At 35.5% G+C, this 17,278-nt stretch overlaps 4 protein-coding genes across 4 annotated transcripts; all 4 read right to left on the bottom strand.

Annotated features, from left to right (window-relative positions):
• Positions 1-10,163: 10,163 nt before the first annotated feature.
• LOC108137783 (accessory gland-specific peptide 26Ab-like) lies at positions 10,164-10,662 on the bottom strand. Its single transcript, XM_017259689.2, has 2 exons — positions 10,532-10,662; positions 10,164-10,471 (listed from the first exon to the last, which is right to left on the bottom strand). Exons 1-2 carry the CDS (start codon positions 10,560-10,562, stop codon positions 10,230-10,232), a joined length of 273 nt encoding a protein of 90 aa, XP_017115178.1. The 5' UTR covers positions 10,563-10,662; the 3' UTR covers positions 10,164-10,229.
• Positions 10,663-12,223: 1,561 nt separating this feature from the next.
• LOC108137778 (accessory gland-specific peptide 26Ab-like) lies at positions 12,224-12,681 on the bottom strand. The gene is made up of 2 exons (XM_017259682.1): positions 12,548-12,681; positions 12,224-12,487 (listed from the first exon to the last, which is right to left on the bottom strand). The coding sequence occupies exons 1-2, from the start codon at positions 12,576-12,578 to the stop codon at positions 12,246-12,248; spliced, it is 273 nt and encodes a 90-aa protein (XP_017115171.1). The 5' UTR covers positions 12,579-12,681; the 3' UTR covers positions 12,224-12,245.
• On the bottom strand, positions 12,634-13,733 carry LOC108137777 (accessory gland-specific peptide 26Aa). Its single transcript, XM_017259681.1, has 2 exons — positions 13,689-13,733; positions 12,634-13,633 (listed from the first exon to the last, which is right to left on the bottom strand). Exons 1-2 carry the CDS (start codon positions 13,720-13,722, stop codon positions 12,759-12,761), a joined length of 909 nt encoding a protein of 302 aa, XP_017115170.1. The 5' UTR covers positions 13,723-13,733; the 3' UTR covers positions 12,634-12,758.
• A 157-nt stretch (positions 13,734-13,890) lies between these two features.
• LOC108137792 lies at positions 13,891-14,613 on the bottom strand. Its single transcript, XM_017259698.2, has 2 exons — positions 14,579-14,613; positions 13,891-14,507 (listed from the first exon to the last, which is right to left on the bottom strand). The coding sequence occupies exons 1-2, from the start codon at positions 14,610-14,612 to the stop codon at positions 13,933-13,935; spliced, it is 609 nt and encodes a 202-aa protein (XP_017115187.1). The 5' UTR covers position 14,613; the 3' UTR covers positions 13,891-13,932.
• Between the last annotated feature and the right edge of the window lie 2,665 nt (positions 14,614-17,278).

The following is a 17,278-nucleotide window of genomic DNA, read 5'->3' as shown; positions in this document are numbered from 1 at the left end:
TTTTGTCCCATATATATCACTTAAACAACTTGAATTTATGCACCCAAATATGGGTTGACCACAACATCAAAAGCAGCACAATTATAACCAATGCAAACAACATATAATTATTAAGAGAAGCAGGAAAGGGAAAAACAATGGAAATAAATGGGGAGAGAGCGACAGCTGGTTACACACAAATTTATAATTATTTGGGCTTTCATCTAGGGGTTAATCAGAACAAGTGATACTTGTTTTAATCGTAACAATCGAGAAAATAAAATGAATGGAAAGTGAATACGTAAACATATACAACCTATGCAGTGTGATGCTTTTAAGTTTATTGTCCAGTTCATTTCGAATAACGTAATTTTTAATAATTTATTTAATTATTATTCAAATAAATCACTAAAATATTGTATTTGGCATGCGTTTATACAAAAACAAAACGACCGCCCTTTTGGGGAAGTGTAATCCCCATCTCTCGGACTCATGTGGTGCACATCTGAGAAACAGAAGCAGAAGCCCACTTCATTTTGTGGTCTGGTGAATTTTTTGATAATAATTTTCGGGCAGAAACAAATTTGAAATTAATTTTCCTTCTGTGCGGGTGCCCGAATGGGAAAATGGGAAAATGGGAAAAATGACTGCGGGAGGAATGAGGCGGAGGCACACTCTTGGGATGAGAGTTGCATAAACAGACACAGCAATTACAGATATCGACAGACGCCCGCCTCATTAGACCTAATCAAAATGAATGCTCTATTCAAAGAGGTTTGATTGCAAATCATTTTCACTCACACTTTCAAGTTTTCACTTTCAATCTAATTGATTGAAACCAAAGAGGGGCGTGTGGGGCGACCCGATACTATGGAAAATGGCAAAACAACGAGACAAGAAAATGAATGCGGAGAAATTAGCCAAACGTGAATCAGAAACCGCACACAGCCATAAAAACACAGCTTGCAGGAGACAGTCGTGGGAGCCGAGTTGGGAAATCGCGAAGTTCCCAATCGATTGAGCATTTGCCCAATTTGCCCGGACGACTAAAACAGCCACACGCTAAGGCCTGCCAACGCTTTCCATTCACGTCTTATCGGAATTTACGGTCGCGTGATTTCTGTGATTTGTGATTGTTTACACAATTTAGGTTGACCCGGTCGAACTTTATCAGATATAAACGCACAATCCTAGTTGTCGACAGCCTCGAATCAGGCAATTAACTGATTAGCACCAATATTTGCCCTTTCTGTACTCCTGCCATTTACGAGGATAAAAGCTTTAATTTCATCAAAGAAAAGTAAGAGGACGGTTAATTAATTGGATCTGTCCAATCACTTCAGTAGCGGAATTGTATGCTCGGTATTGTCGACTTTTTGTGGTTTTGGAATATTGGAGGACTAGCTGCATATATAGCTGAAAATATCTGGTGGTTATTCGCACGTTCTCCTCTTTTTTAAATGATTTAAGAGAATTTCATTGGAAAATTGCTTTATCACAACGTAAAAAATTAATTATTTTATTCAAAATTGTCTTGCATTTAACCTTTCCACCCTCGAAACACCAGTTTAAACCAGTTTGTACAATGAAAGTTTATTACATTTTATACCTGTTTTCATGTGTTTTTAATCTTTTATATAAAGTTATTTTAAGCCGCTTGTCGATAACTCATTTTATTACTAATAGAACGTCCTTTAGCGTAGTAAAAAAATATTCAAATGTTTTTTAGGTTTGCAAAGATAATAATTTTTTGGCTGCTAAACGCTTTAGAGCCATTTGCATATTAACAGTAGACCCCTGCCGTTTCGTTGCTGAATTAAATATATTAAAGTGATGGAGACATTTCCGACCAAATAAACTATATTCTTCAGAAGAGGCACATCAGCCTGTCCGTCCGTTTCAACGCAAACTTGTCTCTCAGTTTAAAAGCTATTTTAAAAATACTTTCTCAAAAGGCTTTATACTCCACGTGGTATATATAATTTGGAATTCAATTCATTAAATAGCTGCCATTGGAACACTCTGAAAAATATAAAACAAAGCTGAAAGGGCAATTGAGTTTGCTTCCTTTCGTGTTTGAATGACAAAAATTACATTCATTCTTTTAAAACAATTGAGTTGTGATATTGCCGATGCTTAATCATCACAATAACTTTCAGATATTTCCTCTTATTTATGTTTACCACATCGAAATCACAAATCACAGCCTGCTTGTTCACATTATATGTTTAAGGGTTTCCCAATTTAATATTTGTACGTAATACTCAAATTGGTTTATAACGCTGAATTTCTTATTTTAAAATAACTAAAGCTTTCCAATTCATTTTTGACGTCCCATTTAGTTAACGTTTTTTGTTTTTAATGGTCAAGTTTTTGTACAAACCTTAGAACAAAAATGGACTCAAAACGCTATTATTTTATAAACTTTAGGCGCTGAATATTTTCCCTACTTTATTCAAAGCCGGCATTATTACTCATATTGAACCCCTTGTCAAGTTCTTGTTTCACAGGAAATGAAGTCTTATCTTATTGATACAAAAGGCAAATCACGCAAAATGAACGCCTTTGTGTTGGTTGCCTAATGTTGTTTATGATTTTAAGTATTTATTTGCAATTGGATCATGATAATTGTCTTTGCATGCGTTGTTGGAAAGGAAGAGAATGTCGGAGTCGCTGGGAGTCGACATGAATCAAATCTTATCACAATTTAATCTGACGGGCTTGCAGCTAAGTAAGCACATTGGGTTTGTTGAGTTGGTAAACATTTTATTTTCTCTATGATAAGTAATTTATATTAGAGCTTTTAAAGTAAGTTTTATTACTGCAGACAAAATTGTTTACATATAATGCATATCTCGTTCAATAGACCTTGGTCCAATTTTTTAAAAAGGGGTATTTTGATACATAAAATAACAAGAAAGAAAGCAAACTTCGGCAAGCCGAAGTTCATATACCCTTGCAGCTATTGCATGAATTAAATACTTTTGAAAACATTTAAATTATGATTTACTTGAGTATATACTGAAAAACAGTGAAGCTATGATGATTTGCAGCTCAATTATTAGATAGTTATTTTATATATTTTTATTAGTTCTATGGGAGCTATATGATATAGACGTCCGATTTTGATAAAATTTAAACCATAATTCTGAAATAATTAAACATTGTCATATGTCGAAGAACTAAACAAAAAATTAAAAAACAGAAAAGTTATAATTTTTTTTCATTTATTTCTCCGATTGTTCCTATGGGACCTATATGATATAGTCGTCCGACTTTGATGAAATTTAAACCGTAAATCGAAAATATTTAACCATTACTAAATGTCGAAGAACTAAACAAAAAATTAAAAAACAGAAAAGTAATAATTTTTTTTCATTTATTTTTCCGATTGTTCCTATGGGAGCTATATGATATAGTCGTCCGATTTTGATGAAATTTAAAACGTAAATCTGAAATATTTAACCATTACTAAATGTCGAAGAACTAAACGAAAAATTAAAAAACAGCAAAGTTATAATTTTTTTTCATTTATTTTTCCGATTGTTCCTATGGGAGCTATATGCTATAGTCGTCCGATTTTGATGAAATTTAAACCGTAAATCGGAAATATTTAACCATTACTAAATGTCGAAGAACTAAACAAAAAATTAAAAAACAGCAAAGTTATAATTTTTTTTCATTTATTTTTCCGATTGTTCCTATGGGAGCTATATGCTATAGTCGTCCGATCCGGCTCGTTCCGACTTATATACTAACTGCAATAGAAAGACAGCTTTTGGGAAAGTTTCATGCAGATAGCTTTAAAACTGAGAGACTAGTTTGCATATAAACGGACGGACAGACGGACGGACAGACGGACATGGCTAGATCGACTCGCCTAGTGATGCTGATCAAGAATATATATACTTTATAGGGTCGGAGATGTCTCCTTCACTGCGTTGCAAACTTCTGACTGAAATTATAATACCCTCTGCAAGGGTATAAAAACCTATTGGAAGAAATTATCTACTGCGATTTAAACAAAATTTAAAGCGTAGTTCTGAATTATTAAAGTTTAAACGAATTTAAATTTAAGTTTAATAAAATTTAGAAGTATTAATTCAAACTATATCTCGAAGAACCGATAATAAAATTAAGAAAAAAGAGCAAAGTTTTAGTTTTATTCCTTTTTTCGCCTATGGTTCCTATGGGAGCTATATGCTATAAGCGTACGATCCGGCACGTTCCGACTTATATACTACCTTCAACAGAAAGAGAACAGATGGTGTGTCTAGATCGTTGTGATGTTGGTCAAGAACATAGGTACTTTATAGGGTCGGAAATGTTTACTTCACTGCGTTGCAAACTTCTGACTTAAATAACAGTACCTTCTGCAAGAGTATATAAATTTAATTGCAAAATATAGTAAATCGCCATTGATTTTACTAAATCGCCTTTGATTTGGAAATAAGCGCGATTTTGCCTTTATTACAGACAGAAGATTTTACAGTCTAAGGCAAAATTTCTTTATCTTCTTATGTGCTTCCTGTCGAATTGAATAGGACAAACTTAAGTTTAATCATCATCGGAAACTTAGCTTTCAAAGGAACAATCTGGCCTTAAGCTGTAAACAATGTGCTATTTTCGTAGGCAGATTAAGGTAAAAGTCACTAAGTATCTTTTGGCTTCGTATTAGACTGAGGAATAGGAAGACCAAGCGGCTGGCAGTTGAAAGATATCCCAGCATGAGGTAAAACTTAGAATGAACAATGAGTGGAAATGTATTCTGGTGAAGGTAATTTTTCGGTTCATTCATGAGTCTGGATTCACTTCAAGCGGCACAAAGACACCGCAGGATGTCTCCACTGAATGCCACTTTGTTTTTTACACGTTTCCGTTTCCTGTCCTGCGCCGCAACGAATGCGATTTAATTTCCATTGTCCTTTGCCTATCGATACAAAAGTCATTTGTAAGTAACCAACTCAGTGTGAGAGCTGGCTAAGTAGTAAACACTCAGCAGTTAAGTGTTCGGACTGCAGTCTTGTCCAGGTGTTCACTTGTCTCGGCCTCAGGTAGGAATCAAACCACTGAAGCGGATGGGACTTGAAAATAATGAAGTAGGAGTCTGTAAGCTGTAATTGTTTTCAATATTTTAGACAATAAACTAATAGACAATAAACTTACAAACTTAATTAAAATACAAATTTAACTATGTTAGGTTGGCTGGGGTTGAAAAGTGCAGCAAGGGCTCTTGTGATGTCATGTGATTGTGAGATGATTTTCACTCAGCTACACAATATGGAATCAAAACCTAGAGCAGTCCTAAAATCCAATTAACTAACCAAAAATCTGAAAGTAGTCAGAACTACACCAATTTGAGTGCATAAACCCCGTACACTCATAGAAAAAATCAAGAGTTTCGATGTCAATTCAAGAACGAACGATGTCAAAAGTAGGGTAAATTCGAATTTTTTTGATTCAAGAACGAAAGGCTAAATTCAAGTACGAAATATTCAATCCCGAAGTTCTACACATTTGATAATGAACGTCATCAGTCCAAGTACTCAAAAGTGCTTGAAGAAAGTGCGAAAGATATTAATTTGAGTACGAAAAATTCTTAATGCAAGTATGAAAGTTTGTTAACTTAAGCTTTTTTAAAAAATGTTTTTTTGTCTCTTTCTCTTTTTTTTTCTTTTCTCTTTGACTCCATATGAAATTAGAATGAAAGGGAATATGATAAATCGATATGTAAAGGAAACAGAAAAGCAAACCTTATTTATTTTACTGCAAGTCGACCCAACCGTGATTCGAACCGAGGCCTTTGGATTCAAATCAAATAGCTTTTTTATGCTATACTTTTGAGGTCAACTAGATAACAATTTAAATAAAATTGAACGTTTGAAAAAAACAAGAAAGGAAGCAAACTTCGGCAAGCCGAAGTTTATATACCCTTGCAGCTATTGCAAAAATTAAATATTTTTTAAAACATTAAAATTATGATTTACTTGCGTATATGTCTAAAAACATTGAAGCTATGATGATTTGCAGCTCAATATTTTATATATTTTTATTATTTCTATGGGAGCTATATGATATAGTCGTCCGATTTTGATGAAATTTAAACCGTAATTCTGCAATATTTAACCATTATTATATGTCGAAGAACTAATAGAAAAATTTAAAAACCGCAAGGTTATAATTTTTTTTTGTATTTTTTTTTCCGATTGTTCCTATGGGAGTTATATGATATAATCGTCCGATTTTGATGAAATTTAAACCGTGATTCTGAAATATTTAACCATTACTATATGTCGAAGAACTAAAAGAAAAGGTTAAAAACAGCAAAGTTATAATTTTTTTGTATTTTTGTTGGGATTGTTCCTATGGGAGCTATATGATATAGTCGTCCGATCCGGCTCGTTCCGACTTATATACTACCTGCAATAGAAAGACAACTTTTCATGCAGATATCTTTAAAACTGAGAGACTAGTTTGCGTAGAAGCGGACGGACAGACGGACGGACGGACATGGCTAGATCAACTCGCCTAGTGATGCTGATCAAGAATATATATACTTTATAGGGTCGGAGATGTCTACTTCACTGCGTTGCAAACTTCTGACTAAAATTATTATACCTTCTGCAAGGGTATAAAAACATAAAAACCAAAAAAAAATTGATAACTTTGTCTGAGATTTGAGCTCGGGTTCTTATAGCTTAGCCAATGTTTGATGATCCAAGACGTTTACCCCCTAGGCCAATCATTTTAAGAACGAAACGTTCTTGTTTTTAATTAATAGTTCCTGTTTTTTTGTTAAATTAATAGTTTTAAATAGGGTTTACTGTTTTTAATAATTCTGATATTATTTACAAACACTATAAGCAGGTATAAAGCGAAAAATATCGTTTTCTCTATGTATTAAAAAAAACATTTTAAAATATTATTATCAAGTATGACCCGTTCTTATTCTGAACACGTTCGTCCTAAATATTTTAGGAATTATTCGGTCGATTTTCAAGATCGTTCGTGCTAAAATAATTCATTCTACTTTTTTCTGGGTGTAACATTTTCAAAAGTATGTGTTTCTAGGAATAACTGTCATTATTATGTTATTTGTTTAATTATGTGAATATTGTCCACAATTTCTCATGTCTTCAAAAATTAAGGAAATCTTTTATCTTTTTCTTTGTTTAAGCTGTCAGCAATATAAAAATGATAAATGTGTTGGCGTGTATGATTTTTTTGGCTCTTGGGCTTGCGATGGATTGTCGTGTGCCTTAAATATAAATATCACTCTTTAATTTAAGCATGTGTTTATACAAAATGTATTTTTGTACATTTTCATGTTTGATTACGTGACACATTTACTGATTGCGGCTCGTAAAAAATTTACCAGGCCAACATGTCTGAGCGAGACAGAAGACGGAGTTAGGCACACTGTAGGTTTGCAGTTGTTGGTTGATGGACTCTTAAAAGGATATGTTTATAAGATGGAACCACATGTGTACTCACGGGGCGGGAGGTAATGGAGAAACAAGAAACGAATAAACGGCACAGCCGAGTTCTAAAAATATTACTCAACCCCCATTGCGCTGCCCCCAGCAAAAGTTATTGGAAAATGTATGTACAGAATCCGCAGTAGATTTTCATAAATATGGTCACATATACACAATTTCAAACTTGACTATTGGAGTGAAAGACACTTCTATCCGATAAATATGGCCAAATTCGTCATAACAAAAATTAAATTTGAAAAAAACGCTCTAAAAATTCTTTGAATTAAAAATAATATAACCAGAATATAAAACAAAGGAGAGAAATTAAAAGAAATCAAGAAAGGAAGCAAACTTCGGCAAGCCGAAGTTCATATACCCTTGCAGCTATTTAATATTCTTGAAGACATTAAAATTATGATTTACTTGCGTGTATGTTTAAAAGCATTGAAGCTATGATGATTTGCAGCTCAATTATTTGAGTTCCTATGGCAGCTATATGATACCGTTTTCCGATTTTAATAAAATTAAAAGCGTAATTCTGAACTGTCAAAAAATTAAGTAATCAAAAAGAATTTATAAAAAAAAATACAAAATAAAAAAGTTAAATTTATTTTTCCAATTGATCCTATGGGAGCTATATGATATAGTCGTCCGATCCGGCTCGTTCCGACTTATATACTACCTGCAATAGAAAGATAGCTTTTGGGAAAGTTTCATGCAGATAGCTTTAAAACTGAGGGACTATTTTATGTAGAAACGGACGGACAGACGGACGCACAGACGGACATGGATAGATCGACTCTTCTAGTGATGCTGATCAAGAATATATATACTTTATAGGGTCGGAAACGTTTCCGTCACTGCGTAGCAAACTTCTGACTGAAATTATAATACCCTAACAAGGGTATAAAAAAGATTTATAAAGGCTACTGTCGTTTTAAAATAAAAAACATAATTTTTCATTTGCAAATGGGGAGGGTCAGAGGTGATTTAGATTTATTGAATTTGTGCAAATAGTTTGAATAAAATGATTGAGCACAGCCAGACTAATTTAAGAGGAAAGTGCAACTGCGAAAGCAAAATGTTTGACATTAGGCAATAAATAATAATAAAACGAATTTACCTAAGAAATACCATGTCATAGAATGTAGACAGGTCGAGTATTCAAGCTGTGAGGAATTGAAGGAAAAGGGACGAATTTCAACCCAAAAATAAGCATAAATCTGCCAAGCAAAATGCTTTCGAGCAGAGCAACGGCAGTTGTAGTTAATTTAAGAAAATGTAGCACAACACTTTCACACTCAACTGAGTTCCAGTTAAAGGAATGTTCTTCTTTATTTCCAAACAGTATCACCAAGGTACCACAGGTAGCAAAAAGAGCAGGTAAATGTCTCTGAAAAGTAGATTACTCGCCCGACCATCAGACAAATTATGTCATATGGCGCCATAGCTCTGTTCATTGCAGATCTCATTATTATGAAGGTAGATCTACAATTTTATTTATGATCTAGGGCTAGACAAATAAACACTCAAAACTATCACTTCAAGCCTTCAATTTTGAAATTGTTTGCTGGAAAAACAGTAAAAGCCGAAGTATATATGTAAGCCCTTGCAGCTATTTAAAAAATTAAATAACCTTTAATACAACTAAAACAAGAAAGAAAGTCGGCAAGCCAAAGTTCATATACCCTTGCAGCTATTGCAAGAATTAAACATTTTTGAAAACATTAAAGTTATGATTTACTTGCGTATATGTTTAAAGACATGAAAGCTATGATGATTTGCAGCTCAATTAATATACCCTTGCAGAGGGTATTATAATTTCAGTCAGAAGTTTGCAACGCAGTGAAGGAGACATCTCCGACCCTATAAAGTATATATATTCTTGATCAGCATCACTAGGCGAGTCGATCTAGACAGACGTCCGTTCGTTTCTACGCAATCTAGTCTCTCAGTTTTAAAGCTATTTGCATGAAACTTTCCCAAAAGTTGTCTTTCTATTGCAGGAAGAATTTTAGCTTTGCAGTTTTTCAATTAATTTAATTGAATTCAATTAATTTAATTAAATTTCAATTCGACATATAGTAATGGTGTATTGTTTCAGAAATACTATCATAGGAACAATCAAAAAATGATTCGAAAAATCATCATAGCTTAACTGCTTTATAGACATTAAGACCGGAATATAGTTTTTATAAAAAATATTTACATTTTGCAGTAACTGCAAGGGTATATAAATTTTTTCTTGAGAAGTTTGCTTCCTTTCTTGCTCATAAAATTAAGCATTAATTTCACTTAAAATAATAATATATAATATAAATAAAAAATTACAGCAATCCAAGTTAACTCAAATTAATAGTGAAATTGAGTTAGTTGAACTGAAGTTGGACATTTTTGGTTTTAGATTTTTTGTTAAGTAAAAAAATGGTCATATGAAGTGCAACGTACTTAACTTATTCTCTATGTGATGACTTATTTGACTCAGATTACCAGGGCAATGTGGAAACTAGAAGATACATATATCTTGTTCGAAAAACGTTAGATCCCAAGATTTCTCCTATAACCTATGTTCCATATTGGTCTGACTCAAGAGTCAAATAACACGGACTGCGACGGATTAATACAAATTTACACCTAAATTTTCCTCGAAGGGGGTCTTTCCATAAACTTTTATTGTCAAATATCTGGGTTATAGTTTTATTTAAATACTTTCCATGCTAATATGTTTTATTATATTTTATTATAAGGTAAACAAGCAAAAAGACTATGTTTTTAGAAGATGACCATCTGATCGCGAATATTCTGTTGTTCCTCCGGGCTCATAATATCCGATTTGAAATCGGCCATCCGGCTGTGAACCAATTGTCCATTGGCATCGTCCACATTGTCCCGTATGTTGTAGTCGTACAGAGTTCTCAATAAGCCGTTCATTATTTTCTGAGACCTTGTTCTTGAACTGGACTGAATGCTTATGAATGGAGCAGCTTCGGCGAATCGCCAGACGCAAATGTATGCTACGTGATAAATAAATAAATACCCATCTCGAAGAACCTTGCACTACCCTAAGAACTTACCAAAAATGCAGATCAACACGATGTAGTTCATAGTACGCAGTAAGTCTTCAGACTGTAAGGAAATTGACAAGCTGAGCTGTAAAATCTGATTTTTTCAGCCTAATTTGATTATGACGGCGCGCAATTTGAAGGTTTTACTATGACTCAATACTTATTAGTAGTTATAATTTGCTGTCTGTTTATTCACTACGACTTATGTGATCACACCGACTATGGCGAGGGTATTGATGGAAAGATTAGATGAGGAGGATCGCTTTTAAGTGGAGCACTCTGTTCCACATAATCCCTCCAGGGTGTAACGTTCGGAAGTGAATCGCTTTTCTGAATGTCCATGGGAGAGTCCCTTTGCAGCGAGTCACTCTTAGCTATAATATTCGGGGGGCTAGAGTCGCCGTTAGCCTGTTAGTCTGTTAGACTAAGCAGAAGAGTACTAACTAATAAATGCTGAGCATAGCAATAGGCCTCTCATCTCGATGAAACAGTTGTATTCAAATCAGTTGAGGATGTTTTTTTATTATATACCCAAATTCCTGGTTACATAAGGGCAGTTGTAACATGGTGTTTCGTTCAGCTTGACTTTTGTTAAGCTAATCAAAATGTTCCCTTCTGCAAAGTACCAACCTTACACGTCTCCGAGACATAGCTCTGTTCATTGCAGATCTCATAATTATGAAGGTATGAAGATTTACAATTTTATTTATGCACTCAAAACTATCACTTCAAGCCTTCAATTTTTAAATTGTTTTCTGGAAAAACAGTAAAAGCCGAAGTGTATAAGCCTTGGCAGCTATTTCAAAAATTAAATAATCTACAATACAACTTAAACAAGAAAGAAAGCAAACTTCGGCAAGCCGAAGTTCATATACCCTTCCAGCTTTTGCAAGAATTAAACATTTTTAAAATCATTAATATTATGATTTACTTGCGTATATGTTTAAAAACATTGAAGCTATGATGATTTTCAGCTCAATTATTTTATAGTTATTTTATATATTTTTATTATTTCTATGGGAGCTATATGAATATAGTCGTCCGATTTTGATAAAATTTAAAACATAATTCTGAAATATTTAACCATTGCTATATGTCGAAGAACTAAAAAAAAAATTAAACAAGAAAGCAAGCAAACTTCGGCAAGCCGAAGTTCATATACCATTGCAGCTATTTCAAAAACTAAATACTCTTGAAAACGTTAGAATTATGATTTACTTGCGTGTATGTTTAAAAACATTGAAGCTATAATGATTTGCAGTTTAATTATTCGATAGTTCCTATGGCAGCTATATGCTATAGTCGTCCGATTCTGATGAAATTTAAACCGTAATTCTGAAATATTTAACCATAACTATATCTCGAAGAACTAAAAAAAAATTAAAAAACACCAAAGTTATAATTATTTTTTCATTTATTTTTCCGATTGTTCCTATGGGAGCTATATGCTATAGTCGTCCGAATTTGATGAAATTTAAACCGTAAATCGCAAATATTTAACCATTACTAAAAGTCGAAGAACTAAACAAAAAATTAAAAAACAGACGGACATGGCTAGATCGTCTCGCCTAGTGATGCTGATCAAGAATATATATACTTTATAGGGTTGGAAATGTCTCCTTCACTGCGTTGCAAACTTCTGCAAACTGAAATTATAATACCCTCTGCAAGGGTATAGAAATTGTCATATTAAGTGCAACATACTTAAAAAAAAACTGTATTTCTACAAGATGACCATCTGATCGCGAATCTTCTGTTGTTCCTCCGGGCTCATAATATCCGATTTGAAATCGGCCATCCGGCTGTGAACCAATTGTCCATTGGCATCGTCCACATTGTCCCGTATGTTGTAGTCGTACAGAGTTCTCAATAAGCCGTTCATTATTTTCTGAGACCTTGTTCTTGAACTGGACTGAATGCTTATGAATGGAGCAGCTTCGGCGAATCGCCAGACGCAAATGTATGCTGCGTGATAAATAAATAAATACCCATCTCGAAGAACCTTGCACTACATTAGGAACTTACTAAAAATGCAGATCAACACGATGTAGTTCATAGTACGCAGTTAGTCTTCAGACTGTAAGGAAATCGACAAGCTGAGCTGTAAAATCTGATTTTTTCAGCCTAATTTGATTATGACGGCGCGTAATTTGAAGGTTTTACTATGACTCAATACTTATTAGTAGTTATTTTTTTGCTGGCTGTTTATTTACTACAAATTATGTGATCACTCCGATTATGGCCAGGGTAGGGTTGGAAAGATTCCGTCAGTAGGCCTCACTGTCGTGGTGCTATCAGCAACAAGTTCCGAGACTAGATTGATTTCGTCCTTGATCTTTCGACGCAGCTCCCTTAGGAGTTTGAGGAACCTGTTCCGGTTGTTATAGTTAACCACGGGCTCCCGCTCCTCCTTCAGCAACCTATTGGCCTCGATGTCGGCCAGCCGAAATATCTCCTTGCCGGAGAGCTTTCCCTGGCACTTCTTCACCTGCTTTCGCACATTTTCGAGCTGCACATGTATCTCCAGCAGATTGCGGTTCACATGATTCCTCTTATCGGCCATGTCAAGGCTTAACTCTTGAGCCCTGAGCACCTGGGACTTTCGTGCTTGTATTTCCTGCAATAAATACGCGGACTGGTTCCGAAGGAGCAGAGTTTTTGCCTGTTCCTCCAACAGCCTCTGTTGGAGTGCCTTGACTGTCTCAGTAGCAGACGGTGAAAAGTGGCCGGGAGAAGGCACATTTTTGCCCGAGTCCCCTTCTAAGTTGCCTTTATTTTGTATTAGAAGTAAGTCCTTCTTAGACGTTTCAGTCAGTGGAGAACTCTGTGTCACATAATAACCAAAGGGTATAGCACTCGGCAGTGAATCGTTTTTATCCGGTTTGGATGTTTCGTTCTGTGGAGGATCGCTTTTAAATGGAGCACTCTGTGCCACATAATCCCCCCAGGGTGTAACGTTCGGAAGGGAATCGCTTCTATGAAAGTTCATGGGAGAGTCACCAAGCGGAGATAAATCTGTCATTAGCGAAACACCTTTGGAAGAATCCCTTTGTACCGAGTCACTCTTGTTTAAAACATTCTGGGACACAGAGTCGCCATTAGCCAGCAGAACTAACCAAAAAATATTCACTTTAATATATGTCAGACTAAGCAAAAGCGTACTTGCTTAGAAATGCTGGGCATAGCAATAGGACTCTCATCTCGATGAAACAGCTGCACTCAAAGTATTCAAATCAGTTGAGTGGCCTCTTTTTTATAGACCCGAATTCCTGGTTACATAAGGGCAGCAGTAACGGGGTGTTTCGTTCTGCTTGACTTTTGTTAAGCCAATCCAAATGTTCCCTTCTTCAAAGTACCAACCTTACACGTCACGAGACATTTTTGTTTATTATTTCTGGTTAATTTTGGGCCTATGGACTTTCGGACGTTCCGATTCTCAACTGTCTTTTAGGTAACCCCATACCGGCACGGGTTTCTTGAACTACCTGCTCTTGGAGAACCTCCAAAAGTCTAAGATACTTTGATAGATAATGTTTCTTAGCTTTCGGCTGGACTTCCTCCGCCCTTCTGTCGGCCAGTCTGTCGGCAATTCGCCGAACCTTCTCATTCCGGTACTGGATATTTCGGCAGCGTTCCATTAAGAGCCAACTATAATCGACCTTAACTTTTTTTTGGGACAATAACTGACTGGCTTTCATCAAAGCATTCCTCGTCGCAGAAAATTTTTGCATGACTTTGATTGCGCCTCGGTTAATATTGTCTAAAACAGCACTACGCCTCACCACTTTTGACCTCAAATCTGAGTTAATGGCTAACTGCGCGTTCAATTCAGACTGGACTTGATTCAGTAGACTTTCGTTGAATGTAACCCCCTTTAGAGATTCCTTTGACTCGGTTTCATTAGTGGCGTCTTGAACCACATTATCTGGACTCGCGGGTAATCTCTGAAATTGGGCTTCTGTTTTTGTCACAAGGCAGCAAGAAACTAAATTGAAATATTTAAAGTTAGCTTTGAAAGAACTTAGTTCTTTTGGAATATCCTCAAACGAGACTTACGAACTGCAATCAACCATGCGAAGAAACCTCCCATATTCGAGTATTTAACGTAGCCTAATGTTATGTATCATTATATATGGGCTTCAAGGAAAATCATTTCGACATGGCTTTTATCAGGTTGTAGAACCTTTCTTTTATTTAAATCACAAAAAAGGTAGTCGGCCTCGTTTTTTTAGTAAGAAGACTTTGTATATATCTTATAATAGCGACAAAATTAGTAATAGGTTTGGTAAAACAATCGAACATTTTAGCAAACATCGCAAACTGTCGCTTTAAAAAAAAATATTTTAATTTATATATGTTTTAATAATACTTAATGTATATAAAGGTATATTTCTGCGAACTTGCTTAAATCGTTCGAGATCGATTAAGTTAAGCTAAGAAGTTACAAAAAAACGTGGTGGCGAATTCCATTTTTAATGGTGATGTAAAAATGAATTTCTGATAATTTGCTATGTCAATCATCGTCAAATAAAATATATTATGGGTTTGGATATCAATTAATTGATATTTCGTTATTTTTGAGGTTAAACAATTGTCGATACTATCGATAGTGAACACCATCGATAGCCAAAACTACCGAAAGTGCACACCATCCATATTTTCTCAACCCTACTCTGTAGTACAAGCTTTACAAAATCTGACATGTGCAGTCACGGCAAACAATTTCACAGGCAAGAATTAATATAAAAATGCAAGCATATGTGTATATATGTACATCTCAAAAGGGCACCATTGTCTTTGCTCAAAAGTGAAACTGCCACTTTGCAATTCAAAATTTTTCCAACATCCGTACTGTGAGTAGAATGAGAAAATATCAAACTAAAAACATTGCCGACTTGAATATGTAAATTGAATCTTGCGCCTGCGCACCAGTCAAATTGAAAGCATGATTGAACGTGGGACTTATAAAACTAAGGCATGGCCAACTCGTGGGCGAGCGGTCACTCCGTGGATCGGATCCCCACTTGGGTGGGTGTCCCCTGCTAATTGTTGAAAACATAGCGATTTATGCGCGAGTTGCTCTCATTTTGCGTGGTGTCTGCGGCACGCTGCTTAAATTGCCTCGGCTCCTCATATGGTCAAAAGTCGTTACTGCCTTGTGATCTACGCCAACTGTGGCGTACTATTACAGTATGTTGGAATTCACCTTAAGCCGAAATCGGAACACCATTTATTAATATAATGCGCATTTAATTTTCAATTAAGGGTCACAACGAGCCAGCTTAAAATTAATGAGTATTTTATACATGCATTTATGTGCCTTGATTGATTACAGTCTTAGGAAAATAGTTTATAGTTGCCCTAGATCAGGTTATCTTATCCTATTGTTCCATAGGTGCAAAGTAGAGATCTCCGGAATTTGGATATTCTAATCTGGATCTTCGAAGTAGGCAGTTTGCTTAAATTTCTTTTTTTTTTAAGCTAACAACTTTTAAAATAAGGCGCCATTAATTCATTTTGAATGCCATTTTTTTCAATTGGCTTTTAAATGCAAGCTCTTATAAACTGTTTCATAGCATCCTCAGAAGGACGTTTTCAAGACGGCAATTCCATCCGGCTAATATATATTTGTTAGAGCCGCAATTCAAAATGGTCAAAGTTCGTTTAAGAGCAGAAGAATATATTGATCAAAGCATCATGAGCAATGCTTTAATGTTCGTTACCGCTTCACTTTAACTTTTTTCATAAGCTGGAAACTTCATTTGTCTTTTCGCTATTCCCCATGCGCCATTCCCACACAAAGATATTGTCTTGTTCCTCATTTCGATTGCCATGCTGTGATGAGAATCAGTCTGTGACTTTCATTTGGAGATGACTTTTCACTAAAGTTTAGGTCTCAATTTCCCATGCTGCAGCGTATCCCACTCGCAGCAGACATATGCATTGTTATGACTGTCGACGCTTTTCGACTTGACTCCGGCTCCAGCTCACGCTTTCATTTGCCTTTGGAAAACGACCTACTTCCGGATTAGCATGCCAGGCCACTTTTACTGTCGTTCCATCGGAAAAAGGGCGCCGCAGAGAACCACTGATGGGCAGTGACCAGGGACAGGGGCTAATGATGTTGTCGCTACGTATCCACTTGATAATAAACATCCGCCGCGATGCGCAGCGAATAATTGTATTGCATGTTTGTTGCATTTAATTGTAATTTATTTTCCATTCCCCAGAACGGACAGAGCGGAGAACGGAAACAAATATTTTCCGGTGGAAGCTGGCCATCCAAAGGGGAAGTTCCTTTCCTACGCCGTTCTGCTTTCCATCTCTCTATGATGCATTAATTAATTGCACGTAAAGTCAAATGAGCTGTGTACCCGATTTAACCCTCCAAGTCAATAAATCTCTTCCCTATTTATAACAGCTATTTAACAGCTTCATCCCTAGAATTAACCATATTTATTATATATACATTTTTCTAGAAACAAACATCACAATGAAGAAAGATAGCTACAATAGTGTCTTAGATATCAACAATTCGGTTTTTTTTAGCCTAACGCGCTACAGTTAAAAGTAAAAGACAACAGAACTCATAAGTCAATTGTTTTAAGCTAACAATGCGTGCGCATGGGTACGTAAAGGGTTAATCGAATCGAATGCCAGCGATGCCTTCCAACGACATCGATTTGCAGTATGCCATTTGTCGGCTTTCATCTGAAGGAGATAAATACCAGGTTGCAGTTCGAGTGGACCGAACAT

Source organism: Drosophila elegans, unplaced genomic scaffold (genome assembly GCF_018152505.1).
Source record: "Drosophila elegans isolate 14027-0461.03 unplaced genomic scaffold, ASM1815250v1 contig_397, whole genome shotgun sequence".
NCBI classification, from domain to species: Eukaryota; Metazoa; Arthropoda; class Insecta; order Diptera; family Drosophilidae; genus Drosophila; species Drosophila elegans.
The sequence above is the reverse complement of the archived record's forward strand: the minus strand, read 5'-3'. Positions and strand labels throughout refer to the sequence as shown.

What these genes read in the sequence shown, in the direction of transcription:
- LOC108137783 (XM_017259689.2), bottom strand. Translation starts at nt 10,562, where the DNA reads ATGAACTACATCGTGTTGATCTGCATTTTTG. An exon ending in CGTGTTGATCTGCATTTTTG is followed by an intron (nt 10,472 to 10,531) that starts GTAAGTTCTTAG and finishes TTTATCACGTAG; the next exon opens with CATACATTTGCGTCTGGCGA.
- LOC108137778 (XM_017259682.1), bottom strand. Translation starts at nt 12,578, where the DNA reads ATGAACTACATCGTGTTGATCTGCATTTTTA. An exon ending in CGTGTTGATCTGCATTTTTA is followed by an intron (nt 12,488 to 12,547) that starts GTAAGTTCCTAA and finishes TTTATCACGCAG; the next exon opens with CATACATTTGCGTCTGGCGA.
- LOC108137777 (XM_017259681.1), bottom strand. Translation starts at nt 13,722, where the DNA reads ATGAGAGTCCTATTGCTATGCCCAGCATTTCTAA. An exon ending in GCTATGCCCAGCATTTCTAA is followed by an intron (nt 13,634 to 13,688) that starts GCAAGTACGCTT and finishes TTTTTTGGTTAG; the next exon opens with TTCTGCTGGCTAATGGCGAC.
- LOC108137792 (XM_017259698.2), bottom strand. Translation starts at nt 14,612, where the DNA reads ATGGGAGGTTTCTTCGCATGGTTGATTGCAGTTC. An exon ending in CGCATGGTTGATTGCAGTTC is followed by an intron (nt 14,508 to 14,578) that starts GTAAGTCTCGTT and finishes ATTTCAATTTAG; the next exon opens with TTTCTTGCTGCCTTGTGACA.